This window comes from Poeciliopsis prolifica, unplaced genomic scaffold, assembly GCF_027474105.1.
Source record: "Poeciliopsis prolifica strain line A6 unplaced genomic scaffold, Auburn_PproV2 SCAFFOLD017, whole genome shotgun sequence".
In the NCBI taxonomy this organism is placed as follows: domain Eukaryota; kingdom Metazoa; phylum Chordata; class Actinopteri; order Cyprinodontiformes; family Poeciliidae; genus Poeciliopsis; species Poeciliopsis prolifica.
In genome coordinates this window covers 429,018-456,786 of record NW_026562392.1, presented here as the reverse complement: position 1 = coordinate 456,786, position 27,769 = coordinate 429,018, and the positions used below count along the sequence as shown (strand labels likewise).

The following is a 27,769-nucleotide window of genomic DNA, read 5'->3' as shown; positions in this document are numbered from 1 at the left end:
ATTCTGATGAGGCTCATTACTCGATTAAAACTTCCTCTTGAAAATAACCTGTAAGCTAATAATAAAGATATTTGTTATTTCAGTATTATTGTATCCTTATGTAATATTCTAGTCCTACATGTCTTGTTTCCATTAGTTGTAAGCATATTCTCATAAATCATAATGATTTATGATGATTTATGAAACTGACTGACTAACTTGAAAGCGTCTGTCAGTTTAAACAACTTTTTATTCAACCCAGTATTTTTGACAGAAAATGAAAAATAAATCTTTCAGTAAGTATCAGAACAATGTAAAGCTGTATCAACTTGAAAATTACATCTTTTTAGACCTTTGTCAAAAAGTAATCAATAGAATTTTTTATGGTGTAACCGAAGTCAAACTGTTAATTGCTGAACCTGGGATGAAGAACATTTGGGGAATATAATCCCAAACACTGCATCAAATCTACAACAGAATGACTGAAAATGAAAATAAAGTATATAAAGTACCATCAGAGCTGATGGTACTTTAGATACTATCACAAATTTCCAATATTAATGATATAATGTACTTAATTCTAGATTATTTTGTGATCAGTTAAAATAAGAAAATTAATTTCAATATGCTAATTACAATAAAGGTAACAGAGTTCACATGACATTCACACTCTTCTGCTTTCACAAATAAATACAAGTTCTCTGTCAGTCTTGAGAGGGCCTGCCTTACAAGAGAACAATGTTCCTCAAGGTTATTGGACAGGTGTGTTAGCAAAAGATTTAGAAAACCTTTGAGAATGTCATATACCAGAGCTTGGAAAAGGCTGGGTGTATTGGTACACAATGTCCAGAACAGTCTACAGTCACTAACCCTACAGTATTTATCCATCCATTATCTACATACACATATTCTTGTAGGGTTGCAGGTGGTTGGTGCCTATCGCCATTGGTTGTTGGGTGTAATCTATATTTTCTATGAAAAAACGATAATCCACAATTGGTAAAAAAAAAAAAAGAAAAAGAAACTTTTTATTTGAATTAAATCAGCTCTTTCTTAATGGATAACCAAGCATTTGCTGGTGTCAGTGGGAGAAACAGAACAGATATCTTTAAAATGTCAGCTATCATCTAAAAATACCATCTGACCTGTGCATTGGTGCTGATGATCTGCAATGACTCATCAATGCGTCAGCAGGAGTCCCACTCACAACAATCAGATCCTGTCCATCTCTCTGGATCTGAACAGCATTAGAGCCCAGCAGGAAATCAACTGGTCAGACTCCTGCCACTGCCTGCTTTCAGTTGGAAACAGCATAGTGAAAGCTTATTCTGCAATAAGCATCTCTGGTCATATGTTTCTCCTGTGTGTTTGCCATTTGCTTTTCTTTGAGGTTGGGCTAATTGTAATGAGGGAAGGTGGGAGCAGCTGGCTGCAGGGGAAGGTGTAAGGCTCGGGGGAGGCATCGAGTAGGATCTGCATTCTGCAGAGCACGATGGAGTGCTGGCTGTTCTTAGACTGCGGTCATAATTTCAGGATTCTAACTGATAGTATCCAATTTTCTGAGCTTTGGTGTGCTGGAGTTGGTTCTCTCAGCCAGCTGCCCTCACATCGATTCACCTGACAAATCAAAATGTTTCTTAAAAGCAAGCAGTGACTAAAGTCACAAAAAGCAAGAGTGCTATGATGACACCTTGCCAACGTAAAAGTGGAGTCAATTCATCACAGCAGGCCAATCAATATCTTAGCTGAAAATGTCAAGCAGTTTTCAGAATTCTTCTTCTTGCTTTATCTGATGGTAGCGGAGCAATGTGAAGCAGAATCTGGGTGAACAATGTGATCAGGTCAGTTTGTAGCAAAAAGTAGATTATATTGCAGATTTATTTCAACTGTTTACCAAATAAGAATCACAGGGACACATTTTTGAAGATCTGTAAAGTTTGTTCTGTGAGTATACAATATCTCCACATTGTTATTGTCTCTTAACTGAAAAAAAAAAAATTCATTAATAGACTTTAAAAATTTACATTAGACATTTTTAACTTGTGAGTCACCAGAAATGTACCCAACTGTCTATGACACAAAGACTAATAAAAAAAAAACTCACCTCACTGCTATCATACACAAAACTGCAGGTTTGGATTCCATGTGACATAAATATGCATCTCAGATGAAATATACACCTACAGTTTTTCATGCAAGGCTGAAAAGCAACAGGACTCCACACTAATGTGGGTTTGAGAGAGAAAGTGATGCTGGCTGGTTGTGTAAGAGTGGAGGAGGATGAGGTGGAGAACCACATCAACGCAATGTGTGAATAAATATCACTGGCATATTCTACCGTTTCCCTGCTGTGAGAAATATTTTGTTTTTGTTTGTGTGTTTGTCTGTTTGTTTGTTTTTTTATCATTTATTGACTATGTAAATTTGAGAAGATTGTAGGTTGTTATTGCAGATTAACTTTTAATTCATAGTACTGTGTAGTAGACAAATGGTACACGTTTTTTTAATTTAGACACTATTGTGTCTATTGTTCAGGATCATTAACAAAAAATGGAACTTGTTACGATTTTCTTTTGAAATTGTTTGTTTTTGTTGTTTGTTTTTTGTTTTGTTTTTTTTCCTGCCTGTCATCCATGAAAACCAGAGTATGAGTGTTCCTATCATCAGGCTCTTCCACTTTCAACATGGGACTCTTGACTCTTTCTCTAATTAATACTTTTCATTTGGTTCAGGTGGCAGGGGGAGAAGATTGCAAGATTGAAGCTCTCCTGGAGTGAAGTAAAAATGTTAACCTTGCGTATTGCTTTTGTTACTAACTGTTGAGTAAAGACAACCACAAAAACAACTGGAAATTTTAAAAATCACTCAACAACTATGCACTAAGTTATGTTGGTCTCTCACATGACAAAAACAAGCAATAAAACAAAATGTGATCAAATATAAAGTAGTGCATAGGATTGTGAACATTACATGTACTGTAAACAGTGGGCTAACAGAGACTGTGAACAAGCGGTGACTTTACTTATACATAAATTTGGATTACAACTGAATGAACAAAAGCATCATTCTGTGTAAATCTTTTGGAACAACTCAATTTCTTGTTTCTTTTTCTTTTTTTTTATCGAACAGCATCAATGCAGTAGAGAAATACAAACAGGTAAAAGTAAAAGCAGTCAAGCATTGAAAGCTTCCAAGGCTGTCATAAAATTGTTGGAAGGGATTGATGACATGCCAGCTAAAACAGCAGGAGGTGATGCATTTTAAACGAGTGCAATCATCTTTGATTGGACACTTGTCAACAATGTAGAATCTGGCCATTTGCAGAAGATTGGCTGAAAACAGCAATCAATAGGATTTTAAAAACAAAGAGAAAATAAGAATGCTTGGCTGTAACAGCCAGGGTGTGTATGCATGCATGCGCGCACATGCGTGTGCGTGTGTGTGTGTCACTCACAGGCTCTGTCGCAGCTCTGTTGTGTCTCTGGAAGTACCCAGTGACTGAAGACTTTTCTCCAAGATGACAACTGAAGAAAAAAAGTGCATGAAACAAACTTTTAAGGACATCAAAGGATCTCACATACACTTCCGGACATTTTAAGAATCATTTGGGCAAGCTTAATATTTTTAATGACTAAATTGGAATTGTTTCAAAATGACCACTTTGTTTTAGTAACGTTAATAATCACAGAATCATCCTGTCAATAAATATCCACAGAGTAAAATTTAAATCCATTATTCTTTTTTAATTGAATTAAAAAAGAATTCTTATGGTAGCCAGGCTACCATAAGAATGGGGACTGGGGGAAATGTCATTATGTCATAATAACGTAAATTTACAGGAAAATACTGATACAGGAGCACTGCAGGTAAGAGGGGTAAAATGCAGTGGCTTTCTAGCCAAAACAGGAGACTTGGCAAGTATGACTTGACACGCTATTGGGTGGCGTTTACAGGGCAGTCAATCCAGGAGTACCATTTTTTTTCTTTCCTGCTGATTGGCTTAAACTAGGCAGTTCACACTGTTTTTAGAAGGAGTTTGAAATATTGGCAAATTTGTTTCTATTCACTTCCAGCTCTGGTCACTGTGTTTCTTAAATTAACCCTCTCAGGCTAAAATTACTTGCAAAGACTAGCTAAGTAGAATTTAGCTGTTGCAAATCTGCAACATCTGCCTAGAGTGGGTTAAACGTTAATGTTTACTTCAGATTATTGTTTTTGTTTTTTTGTTTCTTTGTTTTGTTTGTGAACTTCACAATTTCTCAAAGTTTGTCAATGAGGATCAATAAATACTTCAAGCTAAATAAGTTCCTAGTCATGGAGGGGTATGAGTCAAGGTCAATAAAAACTCCCAAAGAGGAAATATTTACAAAGTACATAAAGCCTAAAGTTTAAAGAGGCGTGTGTTTTTGTGTCACCCACACACATGCAAACCACGCCGAGTTTAGGTGGTGAGTCATGACTCTACCATTGCCGTTGATCTGGAAGATATTGGAGGAGGCTTCTTGAAACACATCTTGTAATTCTGAAGGGCTGACCTGTGTGGCTTTGAAGAAAAGACAGTTTGAGAAAGCCAACATCATAAACATGTACAGCACAGCAAAAATCATTGCACATTATTAAGGTTTACAGCTGTCTGGCTGTTTGTTCAGAGACACCAGAATGACAGACCTTATGGTATCTCTCTTGACTAGTGATGATGGAGGTGGATTGAAAAAAAATCGCATTCACATTGTTTAATAATAAGACATGTTTTTCCTCCAAACAGAATCATCACAATATGAACATAATTGATACAAATTCAAATAGAGCCTAAATAATAAAAAGCACCACAGGATTCTTCATAGCAGCAGACATGTGACTGCAGACTGTTATCAAAAGTCCTGTTTTTATATACATGAAAGTAAGAAAGTTCTGTCGCCACGTTATGAAGCTCCTCTTATCTGCATTTGAGCCAGAAAATGAAACCAGCCTTATATAAGCAGGTACAAGCTTCAGTTGTTCATGACTAATCCAACCGTTCTGCTGCTGCCCTAATTACTGATACTAATGCATATTTAGAATACAAACTGAACCTGACAGTTTGCATTCTAAATATGCAATTCAGCAGTAGCAGTATTTTAAAACGATGTTTCTTATTCATTTTAGAAAATATCTTTTTTTTTTTTATCAGGATCAGAGCTTCTATCTACAGCTTCAAGACTCAGTTTTTAGTGTTGGCTGGCAGCAAAAGGATCCCAGGATCAAATCATGGCCAAGGCCTTTCCGCATACTCTCCCCTGTGTGTGTGGGAGGGTTCCCTCTGTACTTTGTGCATATTATTCGATATGAAATCTTGCTTAACAAAGTTGATAGAAATTATCAAAATATGGCTTCACATTTTTGCTATGTTGGATCTCTGGACTGTATTTTACCAACTTAGGAATGTTTGTCTTGATATGAAATTTAGAAACTTCTATTTGCCTGCAATTAATGTATATATTGAAATAATAGTGATATGAATCAAGATGTGACTTAGAGAGGCATCTCAATATTACGTGAAAATTGATGAAATTTAATGATGGGGATGGAAGCCAGCAACACTGAGAGTGTATTAAAATGAACTTTGAGTTATCAAAAATATTAGCTTTATCTAAACCTTGAACTTCAGCTATGTTAGACTCAGTCCTAACCAAAATTATCTAAGGACGTGTTATTTTGCTATCACTTCCCCAATTTCTGATATGATTAACCCAGCCACAGTGAACACATCATACCACAAGCCACACAGTCATTAAATCTTTATGTATGAAATCTTCTCTTGATCAAGAAGCTTATATAAATTTACATACCTATATCTAATCTTCCTTTCTTTTTGGAAATTCTTGAGAAAATAGTTGCTGATCAACTGTGTGAGCATAAATGGTAATGAAAGCTTTGAAGAGCTTCAGTCACAGTTCAGAGCTGATGAACTCTAGTGAAAGTTGCTTGGGCCAGTTTTCTCTACTTATATTCTATATAGTATATATTCTATTCATTTACAAATTCTATATGCTTCCTATTGGTAAAATTACAGACATTGTAAGATGATTATCTATTGCTATAGTAATGGTACTCAAGTATATTCTTCCATTAATCCTGTTGAATCAAAACAGTTAGGTAAGTTGCATCTTAAAGTCATAAAAACCTAAATGACTTTAAATTTTCTGTTTTTAAATTAAGAAAATACAGAAGTTGTACTGCTAAGTGGTTGTAAACCAAACCACTTAGCAGGTCTCTGAATTTGAATGGCATTTTATTGACCTCAAGCATTAAAGTAAAATAATATTTTTGCTATATTTTACCTACTTTTAAATCTGGGCTTAAAACTAACCGTTTTTGTTGAAAACATTGTCCATTTTGGTAAAGCTTAAATTTAGTGATATACACTTGGTTATCCTGAGCTGATTTTATAGCTATACTGATATAGACTTAGGCTGCTGGAGAACAAAATGGCCACCTTTTCTCACTTTTCTGTATTCTCTTTCCCCTATTAAACTGTGTGTTATTTGATATTTCAGTTTTTGGTGTTATCATCTAGCAGTGTTGGTTCGACTGCTGGCCTAGCATTCTGTTGAGCTGTGACACTTTCTGGATGGGGTCATCGGCTGAACTAGGCAGCAAGTAACTTGATGTTCTCCCTCAATTCTCTTTGCGCAAAGCACCTTATATTTAAATTTTTTTGAGAATGTATCCTACATAGATCAATTGTTCCAAAATGAATATGGAGTGTGTGTTACAATAAATAAAGGACATGGAAGACCACCTCTGTCTTTGCAGTAATGATCATGCAACAGACAGAATCATTAGTTTGGAATCTGTGGGCTGGAGTCTTCCTGTTCAGAAGACGTTGTGGATAAATGACAAGTGCGGGGTTAATGGTCTGAAGCTGCAATACATTTTATGACCCTCATAAGCTCTATGCAAAAACACACCAACCCACACTTTAACCAAATACCGCAAACTATTAAGTACTCAAAATAATCTTCATTCTGACATCATCATGAGCACATATCTACAAAATTATAGACATGTTAAAATACTCAACAGTGTGAAAATAAAGATTATAAGTGTGTCATTGAGGCAGGCAGGCAAAAGTCAAACACAAAAAAGGACATTTGAAATGTACCTGTGCAAGTACCGTGACATTCTGACTGAACATCATTAACTTCACATCTCCGATAAACTCTTCAGGTAATAATGAGCAGTCAGCTGATAACTGTTACAGTGTAATAACAAAAAGGTTAGTTTTCCAACTGAAAAACATTAATGTCAGAAGGATTTCAGAAATCAGAAGGACCACACATTTAACATAAAGCTCATCCATCTTCCATTCATGTTTCTCCTATAAAATAAATCACCCTAAACAACAGATGCCAGATAATTAAAATTGATAATAATGTATATCTGATTACATCTGAGGTGTAACTCATTCATTTCTTGTGCAGTAAAATAAAGAAGTTCAGTCATTTATTCTGTTAACTGTGAGGGGTTCAGGAGGTTTTCTTAACTGAAAAAAAAAAATTATATACAGTATAAAAGCTACTTTGGTCTAAAGATCAAAACTGTTTAAATGAGTAATGATCATAACTTCAAGCCTTTGTCTAAAATAGATGCTTGAACAAGAATGCATGTGCAGCCAGAAGTTATGTATGATTAAGACATGAAACTGATTGAATTTAGCAACAATGACATAACTACTTTGATCATAAAGATTCCCTGTATTTTCTGACTGATTAACATTTGGTAAAACTGAGCAAGAGCGATATAATATCCTGTTTTCCAACAAAATAAGCAGCAAAGAATCATAGTTGTTCCTTTAGAACTCAAAGGACTGTCTCCTGTCACTTTTGGATTCTCAACCTATTAAAGGTTAAAAAAGAGAAACATTTAATTTGTTTTTGGTATGTACAGCATTTTTAAAACTCAAAGTATTGTAGTTACTTGACGGTGGAATAAATTGTGCTATGTGCCTGAAAAAGAAGACAAAAGTAGTTCCTCCCCTTTAACAAAAATATTACATAAATAACTCAATTGAAAATAATTGATTGTCTAATCACATTTGATAACAAAGCATAAACTATTATTTATGTTTTAGTAAATAAAATCAAAAGAAAAAAATATTCACAGAGAAATTAATCAAAGCAAGTGTCTGCAGAGGAAAAGTGAATAAATAATAAAGAAAGCTGTGAAGTATACTCTTAGCATATCTAAAATTGCTAATGAGAAACTGCAGTGAACTGATTATGGGTGATGATCATCAGTAAAGTCAGCTTCTCTCTCTCTTTTTAAAAGAATAGAATAATCAAAACAAAGCGCCTTCATGTCTTGTTCTGAACTGGGCGACAGCCCTGCCATGCTGGGGATAAATTATCATCAATACCATGTTTCAGACAATCTGCAACCTGTACAATTATACTCTCAAATCAGAGAGGAGTCTAATCAGGAGCTCCCATCTCATTAAAGTCCAGGTCACTGGTTGTCTCCTCACTGATCAGACATTTTTATTGTCCTAAAATGTTCAATCCAGTCTCTGAGGTAAAGTGGCTCCAAAGGCTTGTCTTGTAATAGTGATGGTCTTGTCTTCACATTATAACATATAAGGAAGTCGCTAAGATGCATCTGCCCATACATGCGAGAAAACGTCTTTGAAGATCTTTTATATCTTCCATTTCTCTGGAGTTTCCCCATTAAACATTACTGGATGTATTTCCACTGATGGAACCAGAAACTACTTAGCCAAATGCTACTTGAAATCCACCAGAAAACTACCCTGAAAGAAATATCGGATTTGTCTGGTTGAGGGCCAGTCTCCTGCAACTTTTAGATGTGTCTCTACTTCAACACATCTGAGTCAAATAGTAAGGTCATTAGCAAGACTCTGGAGAATGTGGCTGAACTTAGGAGGTGATTTAGCTATTTGATTCAGCTGTGTTGGACCAGGGAGATATCCAAGAGTTATAGTACACCAGCTCTCAAGGACCAGGATTGACCACTCCTGTCTTAGACACAGAATAAAGCCATCAAAACTGCTGAGTACTGTTGATTTTTGCATTTTAGCTTTCCATGGAACAGACACACAGCAGCAACATGCATGCAGCTGCACAATATGAGACACTAAAGATCTGTGGATTATAAAAAAAATATATAACATTTTTTTTTCTGAATTAAAGTGATTTAAATTCCACCAGAGTTTAATGTCTTTCAAATTGTCATCAATTATGAGTTTGGATGATTGGAGCTCCTCTTTTTCCTTCCTCCCACATTCTAAAGTTTGGATTTTTGCTCTCTAGCCCAGCATTTTCACACAGTGGTCATCTGTGGTATTTATGCTGTAAATTTGAGTGATTACTGTAAAACTCCTGCACTTTTTCAAACTGATTGTGCTATTTGTTCTTTTACCGTTGCTTCTTTTATTGTTATAATTATCAATCATTCTTGACCATTACAATACCTGCAACTGCCTTTCTTGCGCTCTCATCTTTGAATTCTTCTAAAGACCTTTATTACGTAAAAATAAATTGTTTTATTCATTATTATTGAATTATTATACATGTATTATATAGGTGTGCTTTTTCGTCTGGGTCTGTGTGGAATGAAAGCACTTTACATTCTTGGTTGCTCTCAGATCTCTGCCTCAGACAAATCATCTTTTAGTTTTCCTGAACAATTTGAATGAGATGAAAGAGATCACACTACTCCTCTCACTTAACGTACTTCCTACAGACCTTTGCTTCCTTTTTGATGCTTGTAAAGAACTGAAGAGGCTTCTTGGCTGCCCTTTGTGTCACAAGACATTGTCTTTATATCATATTCATACAGATACACTCAGATCAACCTCATGCTGCTCAATTCAATTCAAAGACTTTATCTGTCCCAAAGGGAAATGAAATGTCATCACTCAAGTATCTGCAAAGAGTCATTGTGGATGCTGATGCTGTGGGCAGGAAGGATCTTCAGTAGCAGCCAGGCTTGCGATGACTCTGAGAAAGCCTCTGACTGAAGCCACTACCAGCTGTATGATAGCCTCATGTTTTTAATGACATGCTTAGAGGTCCATAACAAGGCAGCAGAGATGATTTTCCACAGCAGAGAACTAAAATAAGTGCACTACTATATGCTGCCAGCGTGATTTTTAGACTGTGCCATATAAAGCATCCCTGTGTTCACGTTCTGTTAAATCTGTCGAACATTTCTCAGGCTGTCTTTTCATTTCCTATGCAATCTTAGACCTCCCGAAACATGTTTCACTGCAATTAAACCTCTTTTCAAATTCAAACATACTGCTCTGATTCCAATGAAATAAGAACAATTTAAATAAATTATAAGTAAATACAATAAGTAGTATAACTTTTTTTAAATCAATTTTATAAGTACAATAATAATTTTGTTTGACATCCTTTAAAACATGGAGCATTTTTCTTCCATCTGAAAGCTCTTCCATAAAAACTGGAACTGGGTGCATGCTTTTCCTTGGAGACAATCACTCTCATTTCAATAAGACAAACACTTTCAACACATCTACCTCTTGTAATTACAACAGATGCACAAATTGCTCTAAATTCATGCACAGTTTTACCTGTGGTATAGATAAGAATATTCTTACAGTCAGCTGATCTTTGTGTGCCACAGCAAACATGCAGTATAAATGACTTTATAAATGAGGTTTGTCAGAAAGTAAACTTTAAAATGAAACAACCTGATCTTTACGTAATAACCGCACAATAGACGAACATCATTCTCTAAAGACCTAGAGCCTCCAAGCTGAGTTCATAGAAAGCATCAACAGTTTAATCTGCAACTGTTTTTGAATGCCTGAAGTCATCAGGCAGTCAGAAAGACAACAGTCATACACCCCAACATTACATGTAGATCCCCATGTAATGTTGGGATCTATCAGGCAAACTCAAGCTGAGGTTAACACAGCTGTGTATTATGATGCAGGGCCACAGAGGCTTGGATCAATGGTATCTCAGTTGGTCCATTAATCTGAGCGTGGGTGTCTGACACGTGGCCCACTTTGACCACTTACTGCCCATCAGCAGAGCATGGAGCTGAAGGTGCGAGTGTTCATCACAGCTTTGTCACATCCAGCCCAGTCTTATGCTTCATTACAGCTTAATAAAGCAGTCCCACATTTCCTGGGTGCTCATCAAAGGCAGCTAACCATGTGGAGCGATGGATGGGTCAGGTCCAACGGCGGGCTGCTTCTTCTGCTGGAGACGGTCAGATGGGATTCCGTTTACCCGCCAAGATGGAAGAACGTTGGGATTCTGAGGTCAGCAGATATTCTCTCTCCTCTGGCTGAGGTAAATCTGTTTTCAGTTGTAGAATTTCAACTATTTTTTTTAAGTGAAAATAATTACATAATCTAATCTAAATGTTCCTGATTACTACTCAATCATAGAAATTACATTTTCATATCAACCAAAAATTGATTTATCATTTTTGAAAGTCCACAATGAAAAACCTTATTTTGTGGTAATGTGTTTCACATGTTACATGATCACATGATTGCAGCCAGTTATTACATATACATAATATTGCATGGACTCATGAATTACTCATAATCATTCATAAGAAAATTCAGGAGATGCCATCTGTAGTGCACTTGTATTTGAAGAAAGGAAGGACAATAGATCTATTCATTTCATTTTTCTGAGAAAACACTATCTTTACTTCAGGGTACTTCTCTCCAGAGAACCAGATTGTTCAATTTGGTTAAATAACTATAATAATTAGATATTATCCAGTATATTTTATCTCCTCTAACCCATTCTCTGAGCTTACCTTATCCTTTTCTAAGAAAACACATGTAGGAGTGGTTGTTGGGTGATGTTAGGGAACCCACTTGTTTTAATATTGTTTGATTAATACATTCTATTTGTATTACATGATTGAGATTAATGTATGTGTGCATATTAAAGGGGCTGTATTTTCCAACACAATCAATTATCTATGTCACAGACAATGACTTCTCAGTTTAATGCCTTGAAAATTGCCTCTGTGTCTTTAAGAAGCTTCTGCTCTTTCTAAAACAGGTGTTCATAATAATACTCTGCAGTGTGTATTGCAGATGCACTCAGGACCAGCTGGTATGACTCACATCTCATTGAACATCACTGTTCAGTTAAAAACAAGTAATATGAAAATAAACTAAAACACGTTAACAGCTATTTGATGCTGTTGAGCTACCGATTACAAATTCTATTATGTATCTGGTCTACTTTTATTTTTAATCTTGCATTAATCAGAACAGAATATGGCTCGTCAACATGTGTTGACACTGAAACCTGTGTTGTCATGCCATCATGCATGAGATGCTGAGCTGTGTTGGTGCTGACATGCTGCCTCTCAGACAGAGAGAGATGGTGGAAGGCTGGGAGCATTAGCCGAGAGAGGGTGGAGAGATTAGCTTAATCGACAGCTCTATTAGAGACTTAACCTATGCTTTGATCATTTTCTGAGCTCCCCCTCAGATCAGCCTGAGCAACAGCTGGTAAATCTGACAGGCTCCTGCTCTACCCCCCTCCCACCTACATTCTCTTCACATCACCTTCACAGATACCCCTCATAACATACCACTACAATGAAAGGAAGCCTTTCTAGAGACTCAGCCTTCCATCTGTCTGGCTAGAGCAGAAGTGATTTTAAGAGAGAAGCTGACAGCCGCACTAAATCAAAGGCAGATGTACTGTATGCTTACAGTCTCTGCAGTCTGTAGACAAAAAGCCACTGTGAGGGTTTTTTCTTCTTTTCCTGTGACAAAAATTCTTTTTTTTTCCTTAATGAACTGCTAAACTAGACCATAATGACTTAGTAAGGCAGAGTGAAGGAAGTGATTAAATTGGACATACAGATGAAAATTGTGACACACATGTCTCGGACTCAACAAAAATACAGAGCTGAAACCAGATATTTACCCACCATGGAAAAGACGGTTAGTGGCTAAAATCAAGGAAACAAGGAGGGAAGTGAGCCAACTATCAGAGCTCCACAAGGGTGCAATGAAAAGACCAATACCCAGAAAGTACAGGCAGATGCCCATACCTGAAGCACTCGAAACTGCTAAACAGAGGCTTCAAGCCTTGGCCAGCCGCCTAAAGAAATATACAAGGGAGAATGAAGCCAGAAGGATTAACTGGCTCTTCTCCACTCAACCAGCTAAGGTGTACTCTCAATGGCAGGGTAATAACAACAGAGCAGACCCACCAAGGCTAGAGACTGAACAATACTGGAAAGGCATATGGGAAAGGGAGACGCCCCACAACAGCAGTGCACAGAGTCTGATCTCTCTACGAGAAGACCACAGCATCCTCCCTGAGCAAGCCTCGGTAACCATCACCTTGACAGATGTCCAAGAAAGAGTCTCAGGTATGAAAAACTGGAGAGCACCAGGGCCTGACATGATTCATACCTACTGGCTAAAGAAAGTCACTGCTCTCCATGAGCGACTGGCAGCCCAAATGAACCAGCTGCTATAAAGTGGGACTCACCCTGAATGGTTAACTGAAGGGCGGACAGTCCTGATCCAGAAGGATCCATCAAAGGGTCCAGTCCCACCCAACTACCGACCAATAACCTGCCTCTCCACAACCTGGAAGCTCATGTCAGGCTTCATAGCGGCCAAGATAAGCAAACACATGGATAAACACATGAGCACGGCACAGAAAGGTATCGGTGTAAATCGCAGAGGAGCCAAACACCAACTCCTCGTAGACCACACAGTTGCCAGAGACTGCAAAACCCGACACACCATGGCTTGGATCGATTACAAGAAAGCCTATGACTCAATGCCGCATACTTGGATCATTGAATGCTTAGAGATATATTACATCAACAGTACTCTGAGAGCCTTCATTGCAAACTCAATGAGGCTGTGGAAAACTACCCTTGAAGCCAACTGCAAACCACTTGCACAAGTGTCCATCAAATGTGGCGTATACCAAGGAGATGCTCTGTCCCTGCTACTGTTCTAGATAGGCCTCAGCCAAATTATCAACAAGACTTTTTACGGATACCAACTCAAAAACGGGGCCAACATCAGTCACCTTCCCCACATGGATGGCATCAAGCTGTACGCCAAAAGTGAGCAAGAGATCGACTCACTGATCCACACCACCAAGATCTACAGCACGGACATTGGGATGTCATTCAGACTAGAGAAGTGTGGTCGGCTGGTCACAAAGAGGGGGAAGCTCATCCGCACAGAAGGGGTCTCACTCCCAGAAGGAACAATAGCAGACATAGAGGACAGTTACAAGTACCTAGGTATACCACAAGCAAATGGTAACCTCGATGCGGTCACAAGGAAAGGAGCCACAGCTAAATACCTTCAACGAATAAGGCAAGTCCTGAGAAGCCAGCTCAATGGCAAGAACAAAATCCGTGCGATAAACAGCTATGCCTTGCCAGTAATCAGATACCCTGCTAGAATAATTATCTGGCCAAAGGAGGAGATAAAAGCCACAAATGTTAAGACTCGAAAACTACTAACCATGCATGGAGGGTTCCACCCCAAATCCAGCACCCTGATACTGTACACGAGCCGCAAGGAAGGAGGAAGAGGACTAGTGAGTGTGAGAACCACTGTCCATGACGAAACAACTGAGATCCATAGATAAAACAGGGACAAAGCCTCAACAGACAATGTGCTCAGTGAATGTCTCAGACAACAGGGAACGGAGGTTGAGGTGCCAGAGATACCATCACGGGAGGACAAGCCCCTACATGGGATGTACCACCAGCAAATAACTGAAGTGGTTGATATCAGTAAATCCTACCAATGGCTGGAAAAAGCTGGACTCGAGGACAGCACAGAGGCCCTAAACACCAGAGCAATAGAGGTCCAGACCTACCACACCAGACAAGACCCAAGGTGTAGGTTGTGCAAGGAGGCCCATGAGACAGTCCAGCACATAACAGCAGGGTGTAAGATACTGGCAGGGAAAGCATACATGGAATGTCATAACCAAGTGGCAGGCATAGTGTACAGAAACACCTGTGAAGAATATGGACTGGAAACCCACCACCTTTGGGAAACACCCCCAAAGGTGGTGGAGAACGCCAGAGCTAAGATCCTGTGGGACTTCCAGATCCAGACAGACAAAATGGTAATGGCGAACCAACCAGACATTGTCGTAGTGGATAAACAACAGAGGAAAGCCGTTGTGGTAGATGTAGCAATACCAAGCGACTGCAACATCAGGAAAAAGGAGCACGAGAAACTGGAGAAATACAAGGGCATCAGGGAGGAACTGGAGAGGGCCTGAAAGGTGAAGACCACAGTGGTACCTGTGGTCATCGGGGCCCTCGGGGTAGTCACCCCCAAACTGGAGCAATGGCTACAACAAATCCCAGGAACAACATCAGACATCTCAGTCCAGAAATGTGCAGTCCTTGGCGCAGCCAAGATACTGCGCAGGACCCTCAAGCTCCCAGGCCTCTGGTAGAGGACCCGAGCTCAGAGAATAAGAACCACCCGCGGTGGGTGAGAAGGGAATTGAATATATAAACATGTCTTATGTTCCACATAAGACATGTTTGTGAAAGGTTAGTGTTATATTCATTTACAATAATCTAATAAAGCATATTTCAAGAATTATCTTGAAATGAAAAAAACATTGATAATTGATTCCATACAGCCAGACAAAGCAAATAAATAATAGGTTTTTGACTGACTGGCCTCATCTGACTGACCAGATGAGGCTCCAGCATTATCTAAGTCTGGCTGTTAGCCTAGTCTGGAGCAGGCCAGCTGCACAAGATACATTGCCATTACTTGCTATTGTTTTTGTGAAACAGAGTCCAGGCTAAAATAAATCAGGATATCCAGACAATCCCAGCTTAAGTCACTGCCCTGGTTTTGTGAAACAGCCATCTGAAAATGAGGTGAAGGGTTTGGAATCACTTTGGTCTGTTTGTGTTTCTGGTGATCCAGTGATCAGCTAATGTCCTGTTGTTTACACCCCATATCAGGTGCATGTACTCTGAAGTGTGTCAGTGATGCCTCCCCTTGAGGAAGCATCTTGTTTGTATTCTCATTTGTAGTGATTTATTTTTAATGATGGTCTTTATGTGTTGTTTTCTTTTTATACATTTTGCTTCTGTGCACTGGGAATTCACCCACCAAAGAACAATTAAAGATTTCCTCTATATGTAAATAATTGTTCTCATTTCCTCTGCAGTTTACAGTCTTTATCATTATTAACATAATGTCGATATTCTTCAGAAAGTTTTAAACTGTTTTGAGAAGGCTCGAGAGCAGGTGTCTATGCAGCTGTCTTTCTGTGGTGACAGAGGAAAATAAAGAAATTCCCTTATGTTTGCAAATTATTTAAAGAAAAGTTAAAACTATCAGTCTCCCAAAAGTTAACATGTTTGTCGAAAGAGAAGTCGACCAACCACCCCCTTGTCAGGCAGTCTGCCCAGCAAGAAGATAAAATCCACAGACGTTCTTCCCACAGCTGGAGTCTGTTTCCAGCCTTGCATGCATTGAGTTTCTCTCAGTTGGTCAGAGAAAATCTGTTTTACACACATACACCTGTAGCTTGGCTGAACATGTTTTGCCTCCAGGCTTTTGTCTCACTCCTACCCCATTACAAGGCTAATGAAAGCACCAAGAGGATCAAATCCAATGAAGCTGCTTTTCACACCGCTTAACCCTTCAGAAAACCTGTGACCTCTGCATGAGAGCATCAGCTCACACACATAAGCACACACTCCAATCTACTGCTTCAAATATGAATTTTATTGTAGATCAGATGAAATCCTCTCAGCCATTCAGCATCTAAATGAAACTCAAAGCTGACTGTCTGAAAAATGAACTCTGTCTTTCTCAGGAGTGTCTGTGTGGGGAATCAGAAACTATGATTCAACTAAAGACAAAAATGGTTTCTCCTGACTCAAATCTTTAGTATGTCATGATGTGAATATGTTAAATAAAACACCACATCTCTCCTGTGCATGTTTCTTTTATTACCTAGCCCACATAATTTCAGAATATGTTCAGAAAACATTTTTTCACATTAAGATTTGTAAAACATTTTTGAACATATCCTCTATAATCTTAAACTCAGTGAATGCATTTCTACTTCCGGTGTATGTGATAATGTATTTGTTTGCTTTTCATCTCATGTGGTTCAGATTGCTTGAAATATTAATTTTTTCATGAATGACAAATGTGTTTACTAATAATCCGTGAGTTTGACTGTTTGCTTCTGAAGGCTGGAACAACAATGACTTCAGGTGGATTCTGATGAAACCACAGTGATGACAATAACATCTGATGAAAAACAAATTCAGAATGTATTCTATTTTACATTTGTTAGAAAAGTTTACAATTTCTGAAAGTGAAATTGTGATCTTCTAATATCACAAAAGATGATGGAAGATTTTACTTTACCTTACGCTGTAATTGTTTTCCTACCTCCTCACTGGCGGGAACAGTATTGCCTATCAGTGAGGTAGGTAATACCTCACTGGAACATGGGTGAAGTATTATCCATGTTTTTTTAAATGGGTGGTATTATGTAAAACGGATGTTTTTGAGATTTAGATCATGTTATATTCTTATTCCCTCATCAAACTAATACCTGGGATGTTGCATCGATTCTGTTATGCATGTTTGGGAAATACTTTAATCTCCATGGAAACCATTCAGCTGTGCCAAACACTTGGTTGGACCTAGTGCCGCCTTGTAAATGGTGCTACTTATCAGAGATGCAGTTTCCAAGCCTCTGCCTCACAGAGCAGCCCTCCTCTTCAATTCTCCCACTGAGCTCCTTCAAACTAGCCAGAAGCGATTAGCAAACACCTGGTGGACACTGTGCATCTGCTGAGTTTGGTATGTCATTTACTTCTCAGTGAAACGCTGGAAAAATAATTGCTAAAGGGTTATTAGAGGAGTGATATTTTGATTATTTCTTGAAGGCAGAGTTTAAAAAAGAGCAGGAGTTTAGACAAAAGTCAAATTTCAATGTGTTAAAATACAAAGCCAAGTTTCGTCCAAGTCATACTTGATACATATAGCTTTCCAAAACAACTGAAGGTAAAATTACTTGATTTTGGTATTGTGGTGCCTGGAAATCACATAATGCTGTCCTTTAACTGATTACTTTCAACTAGTTTAGTTGGACGCATATTCACCAGCTGAGTCATGTTATGTCTGTTTTCTGATGGTGGATTGAATGGTGTTCATTGAGAGGTTGATGATTTTACTTATCTACCTAACTCTGCTTTAAACTTCTTCACATTGTTCTCCCTGACCTGTCTGCTGGATCTTTATGATGCTCTCTACCCAACTGACCAGAAACAGAAAAGCTGCAGTTATACTGGAACTAAATGACACACAGCTGAACTCTGTATGCTAACTAAAAGACATCTGAAAGATTTTATTAAGGGGTATCATAATAAAGAGGAGAAATACAGTTTTTGAGTTGCTTTTGTCTGATACTTTAATTTCACATCACAGTTCTGTATTAGTTAATGACATGAAGTTTTTGGTCAAAACATCACAGGAGGTAGAAAACGTTAAGATGTGAGAAGATTTTTACTTGACATATTCATGCCTGTTTTTAATCAACAACATTTTTTTGCCAGTACAATGAAAACAATGTTCTTCCTGTTTGGGTCAAAACAATCTTCATGCTTGTGTTGTATCAGGTCACCACTAGCCACTTGTTTCACACATTAAGCTAAACCATAATGTTGACTCTAACTCCACCCTAAAAAGTGTATTTGGGCTGTATAGTTCATGTTATGGACTTATTTACATTAATCTCACTTAATTATTTTTGGCATACTTAACTTACCTTTTTGTGTTGAATTAACTTAAAAGTTAAACATTTTAACTTCAAGAAATTTTTTACTTTGACTTTACTTGAAACAATTAAATGCAAAGCCACCTTTGTATACTACATCATGACACAAGCTTCACCAAGGACAGATCCTGTATCAACCAAAGTGCAGAACACAACTCACATAAGGAGACCTTAGTCCTTGATGCAGATGTCACAAGTCCAATTCCTGGCCTGATGGCCTTTGCCAGGAATTACTGGCTACTCTCAAGTAAAGGCAGCCTGAGCCCCAAAAATACTTTATTATTAGTTTAATTTGTATTTGAAGTAAGCTACATGATTTTAGTAAGATTGACTTGAATTTATCAAGTTAAACCAGCTTAATGCATTAAGTTGGATAAACTTCCTAACAATTGAAGCAATTCAATTACGTTCATTCTTTTTTTCACTATGATTTGAGTCCTGAAGCTCTAAAATGCAGCGTGAAGGAACTTTTCTTTTACAGCATGAAGAGGCACAGTCATTTGATGAAGTAGAACTTGCCCTTACCTAGTGGCTGATAGCCCTGCCTGGTGGGGCCCCCAAACGGGTTTCGGCTGGCAAATGATCCTCCATCGATGGACCCATATGACATTCTGATGTTTGGCGGTGTGTCAGCTGCATGCAGTTGGAAAGGAAAAAGACAGTTGGCAAGAATTCAACAGGAAACACCAGTTTATTTCCTCTTTCTGTCTGTCAGCCTTGAAATGAATACACTTGTAGAGTTAATAATAATAATGTGTTAATAATTTCACACATAAGTCGCTTCAGAGTATAAGTTGCAGCCCTAGCCAAACTATGGAAAAAACTGTGAATTATAGTCCAGGAAATACAGTAGCCCAAAAAGCATGTAGTTATGGTGTGTACAAAAAAACTAGAGCAAAAAATAGCCATAGGTCTACTGTTTTTCTGTTTCGCAAATATAACATACTGCTGATGTTCAACAGAACATTGCTTTTCCAAGATGAAAAAAAAAGATGTTAAATAGGACAGAGACTTCAAAGATAATCCTAAAGATCCTCTAGTTCCCACATTGACATTAGAGCACCAGAGCTCTAAGTAGAGCCCCCTGAGTGAAGGGTTTCAGCAACCTCATCATTTCAAGTTGAAATGAGTGCAGAAATTAAAAAGCAGCTGTTTTACCTTCTATTATATGGTGATCTAGTGTGAACGATCTGGATCTGTATATTTATTCCCAGGCATAGAAAACCCCCTTAGATGACGTCACTGCTCTGTGTTGATGGTGGCTGTGTTGGTGTAAATGCAGAGAGACACAGAGGTTGATAAGAATCCCCAGTGTTTGCAAGCATCTTGCAAAACAAAAGCTGATTCTAAAATGACTCAGAGTTAAACATCTTAGGATTTCCTTTCAAACTCAGCTTCATTCATGTTCATTCTGCCTGCCCATTAATTAATATACATGTAGATAATATGGACAGACCTTGGGTTGTGATGAGGTCTCAGTTTGGGGCTTCCACATATTTCACAACCAATACAAGCAGTTGTCAGGCTGAAAACATCTTCATCAGCTCAGATCCCCTCTGTATGGATGGCAGGAGAACTGATTCTCTTACTGCTAAGAGTTCTGTCAGGTTTGTTTCTATGATGACAGTGGTTTCATTCATACACAAGAACAACATATCTTTGAATTTCTGGTTTTTAAACATTATGCATTTTGGAATAAAACATCTTGATGAGGCTTTTTCTTAGAGTGGATGTAGAAGAAGACTATCATTAAGGCATTAAGGGTTTGACTTATTGAGATTAGTTTTTCTGCCTGGGGAAGGCTTCTAAATGAAAAAGAACATGTAAGCTGTGGATTTTTACTCAATGTTTTTAGTTAGTTTAGCTTTTAGAAGTGCTCTGTTCCCTCTATATTTTTTTTTTACTAATATCACATAAGTGGGCTCTTATTGGTCCCTAGTGTGTGACCAACATCAACAGCATCTGTCTTTTTTATAATTATGTAGCATATTATGGTGCTGGATGTGCAGCTAAATTCTTTCAGAATGTTCAGCCTGTTTCATGTCCTGAATCATCATCCACCACCTCCCTGACTATAGTAGAATTATTACAGACAGTTACAAATGGTTTATTTTCAGCTTTGAAAATCAAGATAAATATTATACATATGAAACTTAGTCCCATGTCATAAAAAAGTGATTTCTTCTCAGTATTTTTACTTTAAAAAGTGAAGCTCATAGAGTCATTTCACACAGACATGTTAGTCAAGCTTTTGTTTCTATTCATTTTGATTATTCTGGTTAACAATTAAAAACCCCATCTCAGTTTCTCTAAAATTAAAGAATTACCTCACAGTAAAGATAAAGATATAAAATATTTTGAGGTGTATCCTCCCAAATTCACATTACTACTGAACTACATCATGTCCGCATCTTCTCCAGGACTGAGGCAGCTGTAATATGGTCACAACATAGCATTTATCTATGACAAATTTATGTTGCATGGGTTTAGAAATGTTAAAAAGAAGAATACTCTCATTCTGGTATAAAGGGTTTGATTTAGAAAAAAATACATTTTGAGATTTTTTAAAAAGAAATTAACCTATGTAAGATATAGCTTTCGTTATGCTGGTATATAATTAAATGTATTCAAATCTTACATTTGTTGCTGCAGTGCACAGAAAATAAAGCAAGCTAAGGAAAAATCTAAACATCTCCAATGGTGAACCAGTCTCCAATTCTCAAGGAAACATATAAAACGATAACAAATACTCATACTGCATAGTTCTGCTCTGTAGTTATATACAGAGCTGGGCTTATGCACAGAGCCATGCACCTATCCTGTATGTGCCAGTATAGCACATCCAGCTGTGTGCCAACAGAAAGCCATGAGTATGTTTTCTAAGTTCTTTGCTTTACTTAATAAAGGAGTTGAGAAAACATAATGTGCTGTAGTGTGATAAAAATTAAAAACTGCAGGAAACATGAAATGTTGGAAGTAGGTTAGAACATGCCTGAATGAACACATTATTCAGAGGCAACTTGAAAACATTTGTATTCCAGCAAGGTCACAATTAAACATGGGTGTAGATCAGTTGAGAACTGGAACATTTGGAGCCATCAAACATCCAGGGGCTTAAGGAACAAGTGAATGTTTCATAGTCAGCCTCTTCAGGATGTTAGCCCATAACCCACTTACAGGAAAAGAGGGGCACAGGGCATAGAATGCTAATCTGAACGCTGCTGAAAAGGTCAGAACATCATGAGAACATGTGTTTGACCTGCGGCCAGAGACAAACAGATGAAACTCTAATCAACAAATCTCTCCCTGCCCTCCTCTCCAGGCTTTTCAGCATGCCAGCAAAGGTCGGAGTACAGCACTGGTCAAGTGGCCAAAGCTCTTTCCCCAACCGTGAAAGACAAGCATTCAGACAAGCAGGAGAATGTGATTACACTCCGGAGTCCCAGCGCTGCCCATTGTTGCAGAGAAGCCAGTGAATCCAGCTTATTACCGAGGCACTTCGGGAGCAGGCGCAGGATGGAGACGCAGTGAGAGATTCAATGTCCGAACTTTACATAGAGACAGATTCACTGGGCCAGGGGAAGGCTTAATCCGATTAATTTTCATTGAGAAAAGAGATTAATTACTTTTGGCAGTCCACAAACAAGCTCCACTCCGTTTGTTTCATGTCCACTGACTGTGTCTTGCATCCCTCTGAAGTGGGGACATGCATCATCTACGTCCGGAGGCATGAGGAACACTCTGTTCACATTTAAACACACAGGCAGAAAGCTCAAACCTTCGCTGTTTGAAATGGAAACAATATTGTAAGTAATTATTTTCATGCAGAGGAGGACACTGAGTACTGAGAAGCCAGAAATTACAAATTACTCTGCAGGATATGAGACCATGAGACCCCTAGAGGTCTCCAGAAAGCACTCCTATGAGTCTTACTGAGATCATGAAATCCCTCCATTTCCAGTCCACAATTAACTCAAAAATTTATTTTTCGATAATGGAAAGAAAATACAGTTTATACAGCCCACCCCAATGTTTGAACATGTTCTGTTTAAGTTCTTATAGGTGCAACAGCATGAAGGGATTGGAATTGAAATAAACAGGCACATACTTGACACAACTGAATCCTGTCGTCCCTATTTTTTATGACAGAGGATTCTGTTGAAAAACAAAGCCGATTTAGCTGCAGAAATGACGTGACTTAAAACAGACCAATGCCACCATACAAACAACAGAAGGGGTCCTACTATAATCATAATGTTTGAACTAATCATATGTTTTTACATCACAACCACAAAATAAGACATGATTGTATGCAAAAGTTCAACAAACATTAGAACGTACAGTAAATATAAATAGTATAAATATAAAATATAAATAGTTTTTGAAATGTTTTAGAAATAAAAATGGGAACATGTGTTATTGGGAAGCTATGGTGATGTGTATATACTAGGATTGTGAGAGATTTTGCATGGGACTTCCTGTAGCTTTGTTTTTTAACAATGGTCGTCTTCTTAAAGGCCACATTTGAAGAGAACATTTGAAGAGAACATGCCTTGTAGCTGTCCTGAGGACAGATTATTCCAGCTGAGCCACTGGACCTCTGCATCACCTCCAGAGTTCTCATGAGCCATTTTATGCTGTTCCTCTGGGACGGGAGAGCCTGAACCATGGCAACCCAAAGAGGTTGTACAAATGTTTCTCTCCCTGTATGCTCCAACCTTGGAAAAAAATGAGTTGGTGCTTTTAAACAATTTAGCTGATCAGTCAGAGAGCACTTTGCATCTAATCAGTTCATGTTTCTCTGAAATGAGTGGAAAGGGGGTGGGATAGAAAGTTTCTTTCTATGTAGCGGCCATAAGTCCCACTTGCTCACCAAAGCCCCACCTGTTCAGGGTTCTGAAAAAAGCCCACATGCCTCAACAGATGTTCTGTACAGTCTCCTAACTGGGTATGGCAGGTGTAGAGAGCATGACATAAAAGCTTTACAAGGAGTGGTTAAAGTGGTTGAAAAGGCCATTTGTTTCATCCCTTCTAGAACATCTACACCAATACATCATCTATATCTTCTGGCACACTGTTTTCCTTCTCCCCCCTAGAAAGCGACCCTCCCTAATTCACATAATCAAGCAATAACTTCTGTCCTTAGATATTGCATCTGCATAAAATACCTTATGAGAGGTACCATATATATGGCAATTACAAAAAAATATATAAGTAGTGCAAGAAAAGTTATTTTATTTATTAATCCTCAAAACAGGATCATGTGAAAAGTATTTGGCTCCTATAGCCAATAGCAACTGCTATCCAGTGTGTGTGATAATGGGCCATAAATAGAGGCTCTGGAAGATCTTAAAAGAATACATGTTGACTTATTTAAAGAATAAAGTCAATATTCTGTAAATAATATTGATGTCCTCTATGTCCTTTAGAGGACCTTGGTCCATTTAGAGGATCAAAATCAAGGCCTACAGGCCTTGACTTTGACATATGTGACAGTTTCTTAAAGTCTATTCTCTGAGCTATAGGGAATCACTGGTTATGACTTTAGAACTGGGTGATGGGCTTATCTTACTGGTTTTAGTCAGAACAATGCAGCAGCTTTCTGGATCAACTGCAACTGGAGGAGTGATTTTTTTAGGCAAACATGAGAAGGCACTGTTGTAGTAAACAATGTGACTAAAGATAAATGCATAGATGAGTTTCTCTATGTCTTTCTGGACATTAGTCCTCTAATCCTGTAAATGTTCTTCAGGTGATAGAAGGACGACTTTGTAACTGTCTTTACAAAGTTACAGTCACATCCAGATTTGGGGCCTGGTCACCAGTTTGTAGCTTTAACAACTAAAGCTGTTTGCTGACTCTTGATTGGTCCTGTTTAGGTCCAAAAAGGCTCAATGGCAGATAGGCTCAGCTAAGTATGAGTGTACATGTTAGAACTTTTCAACATATGCATAAGCCAGAATTATTTGTAAAGTATCTCTTATTTACGCCAGGTTAAAAAAACATGCATGTTTTAACTCTTACATACAACCTGCCTTATATTTGGCTAAATCCATAATATCGGGCAGTTGCATCTTGCTTTTTTTTGTTTGTTTTTTTCAGAATTAATAGAGTTCATTTAGTTTGCTTAGTTTTATGGCACAGACTATGTGTAACTTTTTGTTTCATTAAAAAATAAATAATTTCTAGTTTTATGTGGACATGACATCCTTTGTAGTAGTTTATCTCCATTAACTGAATAACTGTACAAGTGCTGCATCTTCACATTTTTCTAAATTCTGAACTGCTGAAATTCTGCAGTCCTTATTTTTATTCGGTTTTGAAAGAATACTTTTTCTCAAAGAAAATGTCTGGCTTTTTCAGGCAATTTTACAACTCACGAAAAGCCAGGTGGTAAAAGCTTACTCCAGCGCACCAAATGCCACTTTAGTATGCGGACAGCCTTGGTTTATGGAGAAAAATAAGCCCTACACTTGTAAACAGTGTAGGGGCTGCAGAGCAGCGTGCCCCCTTGTGTGACTCTGCAGGACACAGAAAGACGGTAAATACAGGCATGGCAGGACAGAGTGACTAGATCCGCAGCTTCTCACCACCCCCACTGCTTTTCATTCTGTCCTCCACTCCTTCCCCAGCTGTCGTTATCAGCACCACAAGGCTTAAGCTTAGCCTGTTCAGGCAACTGAGCAGAAATAAGCCGACACCCTGGCCACAAATGCTGCATTCATCACAAACAAGCACAGAACAACATGAGACCACATCCTGTGTAATAGTGCATAAGAGGTTAACAGGACAATGTTGTCTAACAGATAGCATTATTTTACACAAAGTAATTAGGCCTTTTTAAAATCAATTTTGAAATTTTTTTAGGGATTTTTGTTTTGGTAAGAAAATGATGCACATTTTCTCAGGTAAAAAAGCCCCTGAAATAGAACTCATCAGCAGACTGCACACGACCACAACAGCAAGTGTATCAGTTACTCTGAAACATTTTAAAATGAACTATGAGGAATATTTTGTGTGAAAATTATTTTATATGCCTGTGAAAGTAGTCATCCAGTTATAATAAACTGATTCAAATAGTCAACTGCTTTAAGAACTTTCTGTTGGCTTCCTGCAGTAATATAACGGATGGCATGTTTTATATTGTATTCATCTCTCTAGCATAGTCAGATGCATTATGTATAATAAAGTGTCTTGGTAAATAGAAACGTACTCCCTCAGTTCATTGGTTTTAATGTATAAAGGTTCAAGGCTTTAGCATATCCTAAAAGTATTTCAATCTAACCCAAGGTGAATAAAACTATACATGACAGATTCCCAGATGATGTTGTTCAAAACTGAAAAAGTTTGGAAAAAATGAAGTACACCCTGAGCTAAGGACAAGGAAGAAGAGTTTGATATACAGAGTCAGAGAATAGGACTGTTCCTTTGCTGCTGTGTTCTTCTCTGTGGAGTTTGGCTGTCTCTCACACTCCAGAAACAATTAAAGTCATTCCTCAGATCAGTCTTCTTTAGCTAACATGCTAACAGTTTAATTGTTTTTTTTTAAGACAAAAAAGTGAGCAAGTTCAGACAGACTTATAAGCCACTTATAGTTTCTTGTTTTATGATATATTGAGAAATACATGTTCTGTGGATCTTAAATGTGAGAAAATGATGGGGATTTGTAAAGTTATGTTTGAAATATGTGTTACTTTTGATGGACTCACATTCTGAATCATTTGTGTTCAGTTGTCACCACAAGTTTACATGCAACAAATCACTCATACACATTTTTTGGGAGGGGTTTGCTGTCATTGTGGGAAGTTAAATAAGACCAAACATCCCTTGTTTTAGGTTGGTAAGAATGAACAAAATTATTTCTATTTGCTAAATCCCACAATAATGTGAAAAAAAAATGTCACAGATCTATCTATCAACCTCTCCATACATACAGTCCTATCTGGATCTGATTCCTCCAGATAGGACTGGTAGAACTGACACAGGTTCCAAAAGAACTGAGTCACACACCTAAAGAGGTGTGTCTGCTAAGGTGTAGACTGCAGCTTTTCTACACCATCAGAAAGTTCAATGACTGAAATCTATTATTTTTGCTAAACTCAACATATTAACAAACATAAATAAATAAAAATGAAGTTATAGATACTATTTTAACAGTTGTAATTTGTTACGTTAGCAGCAATTCAGGAAGTTGTTAATACTTTGTTTTAAATAACTGACAAGTAGGTCATCATATGCTTTTGAACCTTTCTGTAAATATCATAATAAAATAAAAAGAGTGTAATTCTATGTATTTCTCATACTTGCCCTCTATAGACCCTGTTCACCACATCTTATATAAGTCAATGGGTCATTCATGGGCCCTTGAAGGCATGGTGGCATCTTGAGGAGGTAATTAGACGATTTGGATGTAATGTGTTGGACCAGAGACAAATTGTAGACACACACACCAATCCCAGAGGGACAGGAAACAGATACAGCTCGGATCAAGATTTGGTCGGATGTTTGAAGAAATGTTTTAGTAGATGGAATGTACAGACAGAACCCCCGCAGATCTCAAGGATGATGTGTGAGTTTTAACAAGCAATTTCAATGTAATTACACTGCGGCTTCACTGGGTGGGGAAATGAGAGGCACCGGCATGGATGCTGCAGTGAGGGCTTCACTGTCAGCTCTGATGAAGGATAGTTATAGGTTGTGCTTGCATCAGAGTGTGTGACGGAGAGTGACTCGGTTTTAAAGATGCATTTTCTTTTTCTCTTGTAACATTTAGGTATAAAATAAACACTTTAGAGTTTGGAAGAGTTTGGAGTTGCTTTGACAGCTTGGGAAAAAAGTATTTTATTTGGAAATTAAACAAAAGCATTCAGAGAAGGCATGCATACAGAACAAACATTTTTCAAAAACCACAAAATAACATGTGTTGTTATTAAATAAATGCATTTATTAAAACC

The 27,769-nt window shown here is 37.9% G+C and overlaps 1 protein-coding gene across 5 annotated transcripts in view; it reads right to left on the bottom strand.

Moving 5' to 3' along the window:
* The window catches only part of tsnare1 (T-SNARE Domain Containing 1), a 122,621-nt gene that overhangs the window by 58,231 nt on the left and 36,621 nt on the right, over positions 1-27,769 (bottom strand). For 4 of the 5 annotated variants that reach the window (XR_008606709.1, XM_055042057.1, XM_055042058.1 and 1 more), the window contains exons 2-4: positions 19,341-19,448; positions 4,445-4,522; positions 3,434-3,503 (exon numbers count right to left, since the gene is read on the bottom strand). Coding sequence is in view for 4 of the 5 variants with exons in the window: in XM_055042057.1 (XP_054898032.1) it covers positions 3,434-3,503; positions 4,445-4,522; positions 19,341-19,448 (256 nt within the window). In the remaining variant the exon portion in view is untranslated. Of the gene's footprint in view, positions 1-3,433; positions 3,504-4,444; positions 4,523-19,340; positions 19,449-19,973; positions 20,034-27,769 lie in introns of those variants that run through there. The other variant, XM_055042060.1, reaches the window with a different exon arrangement.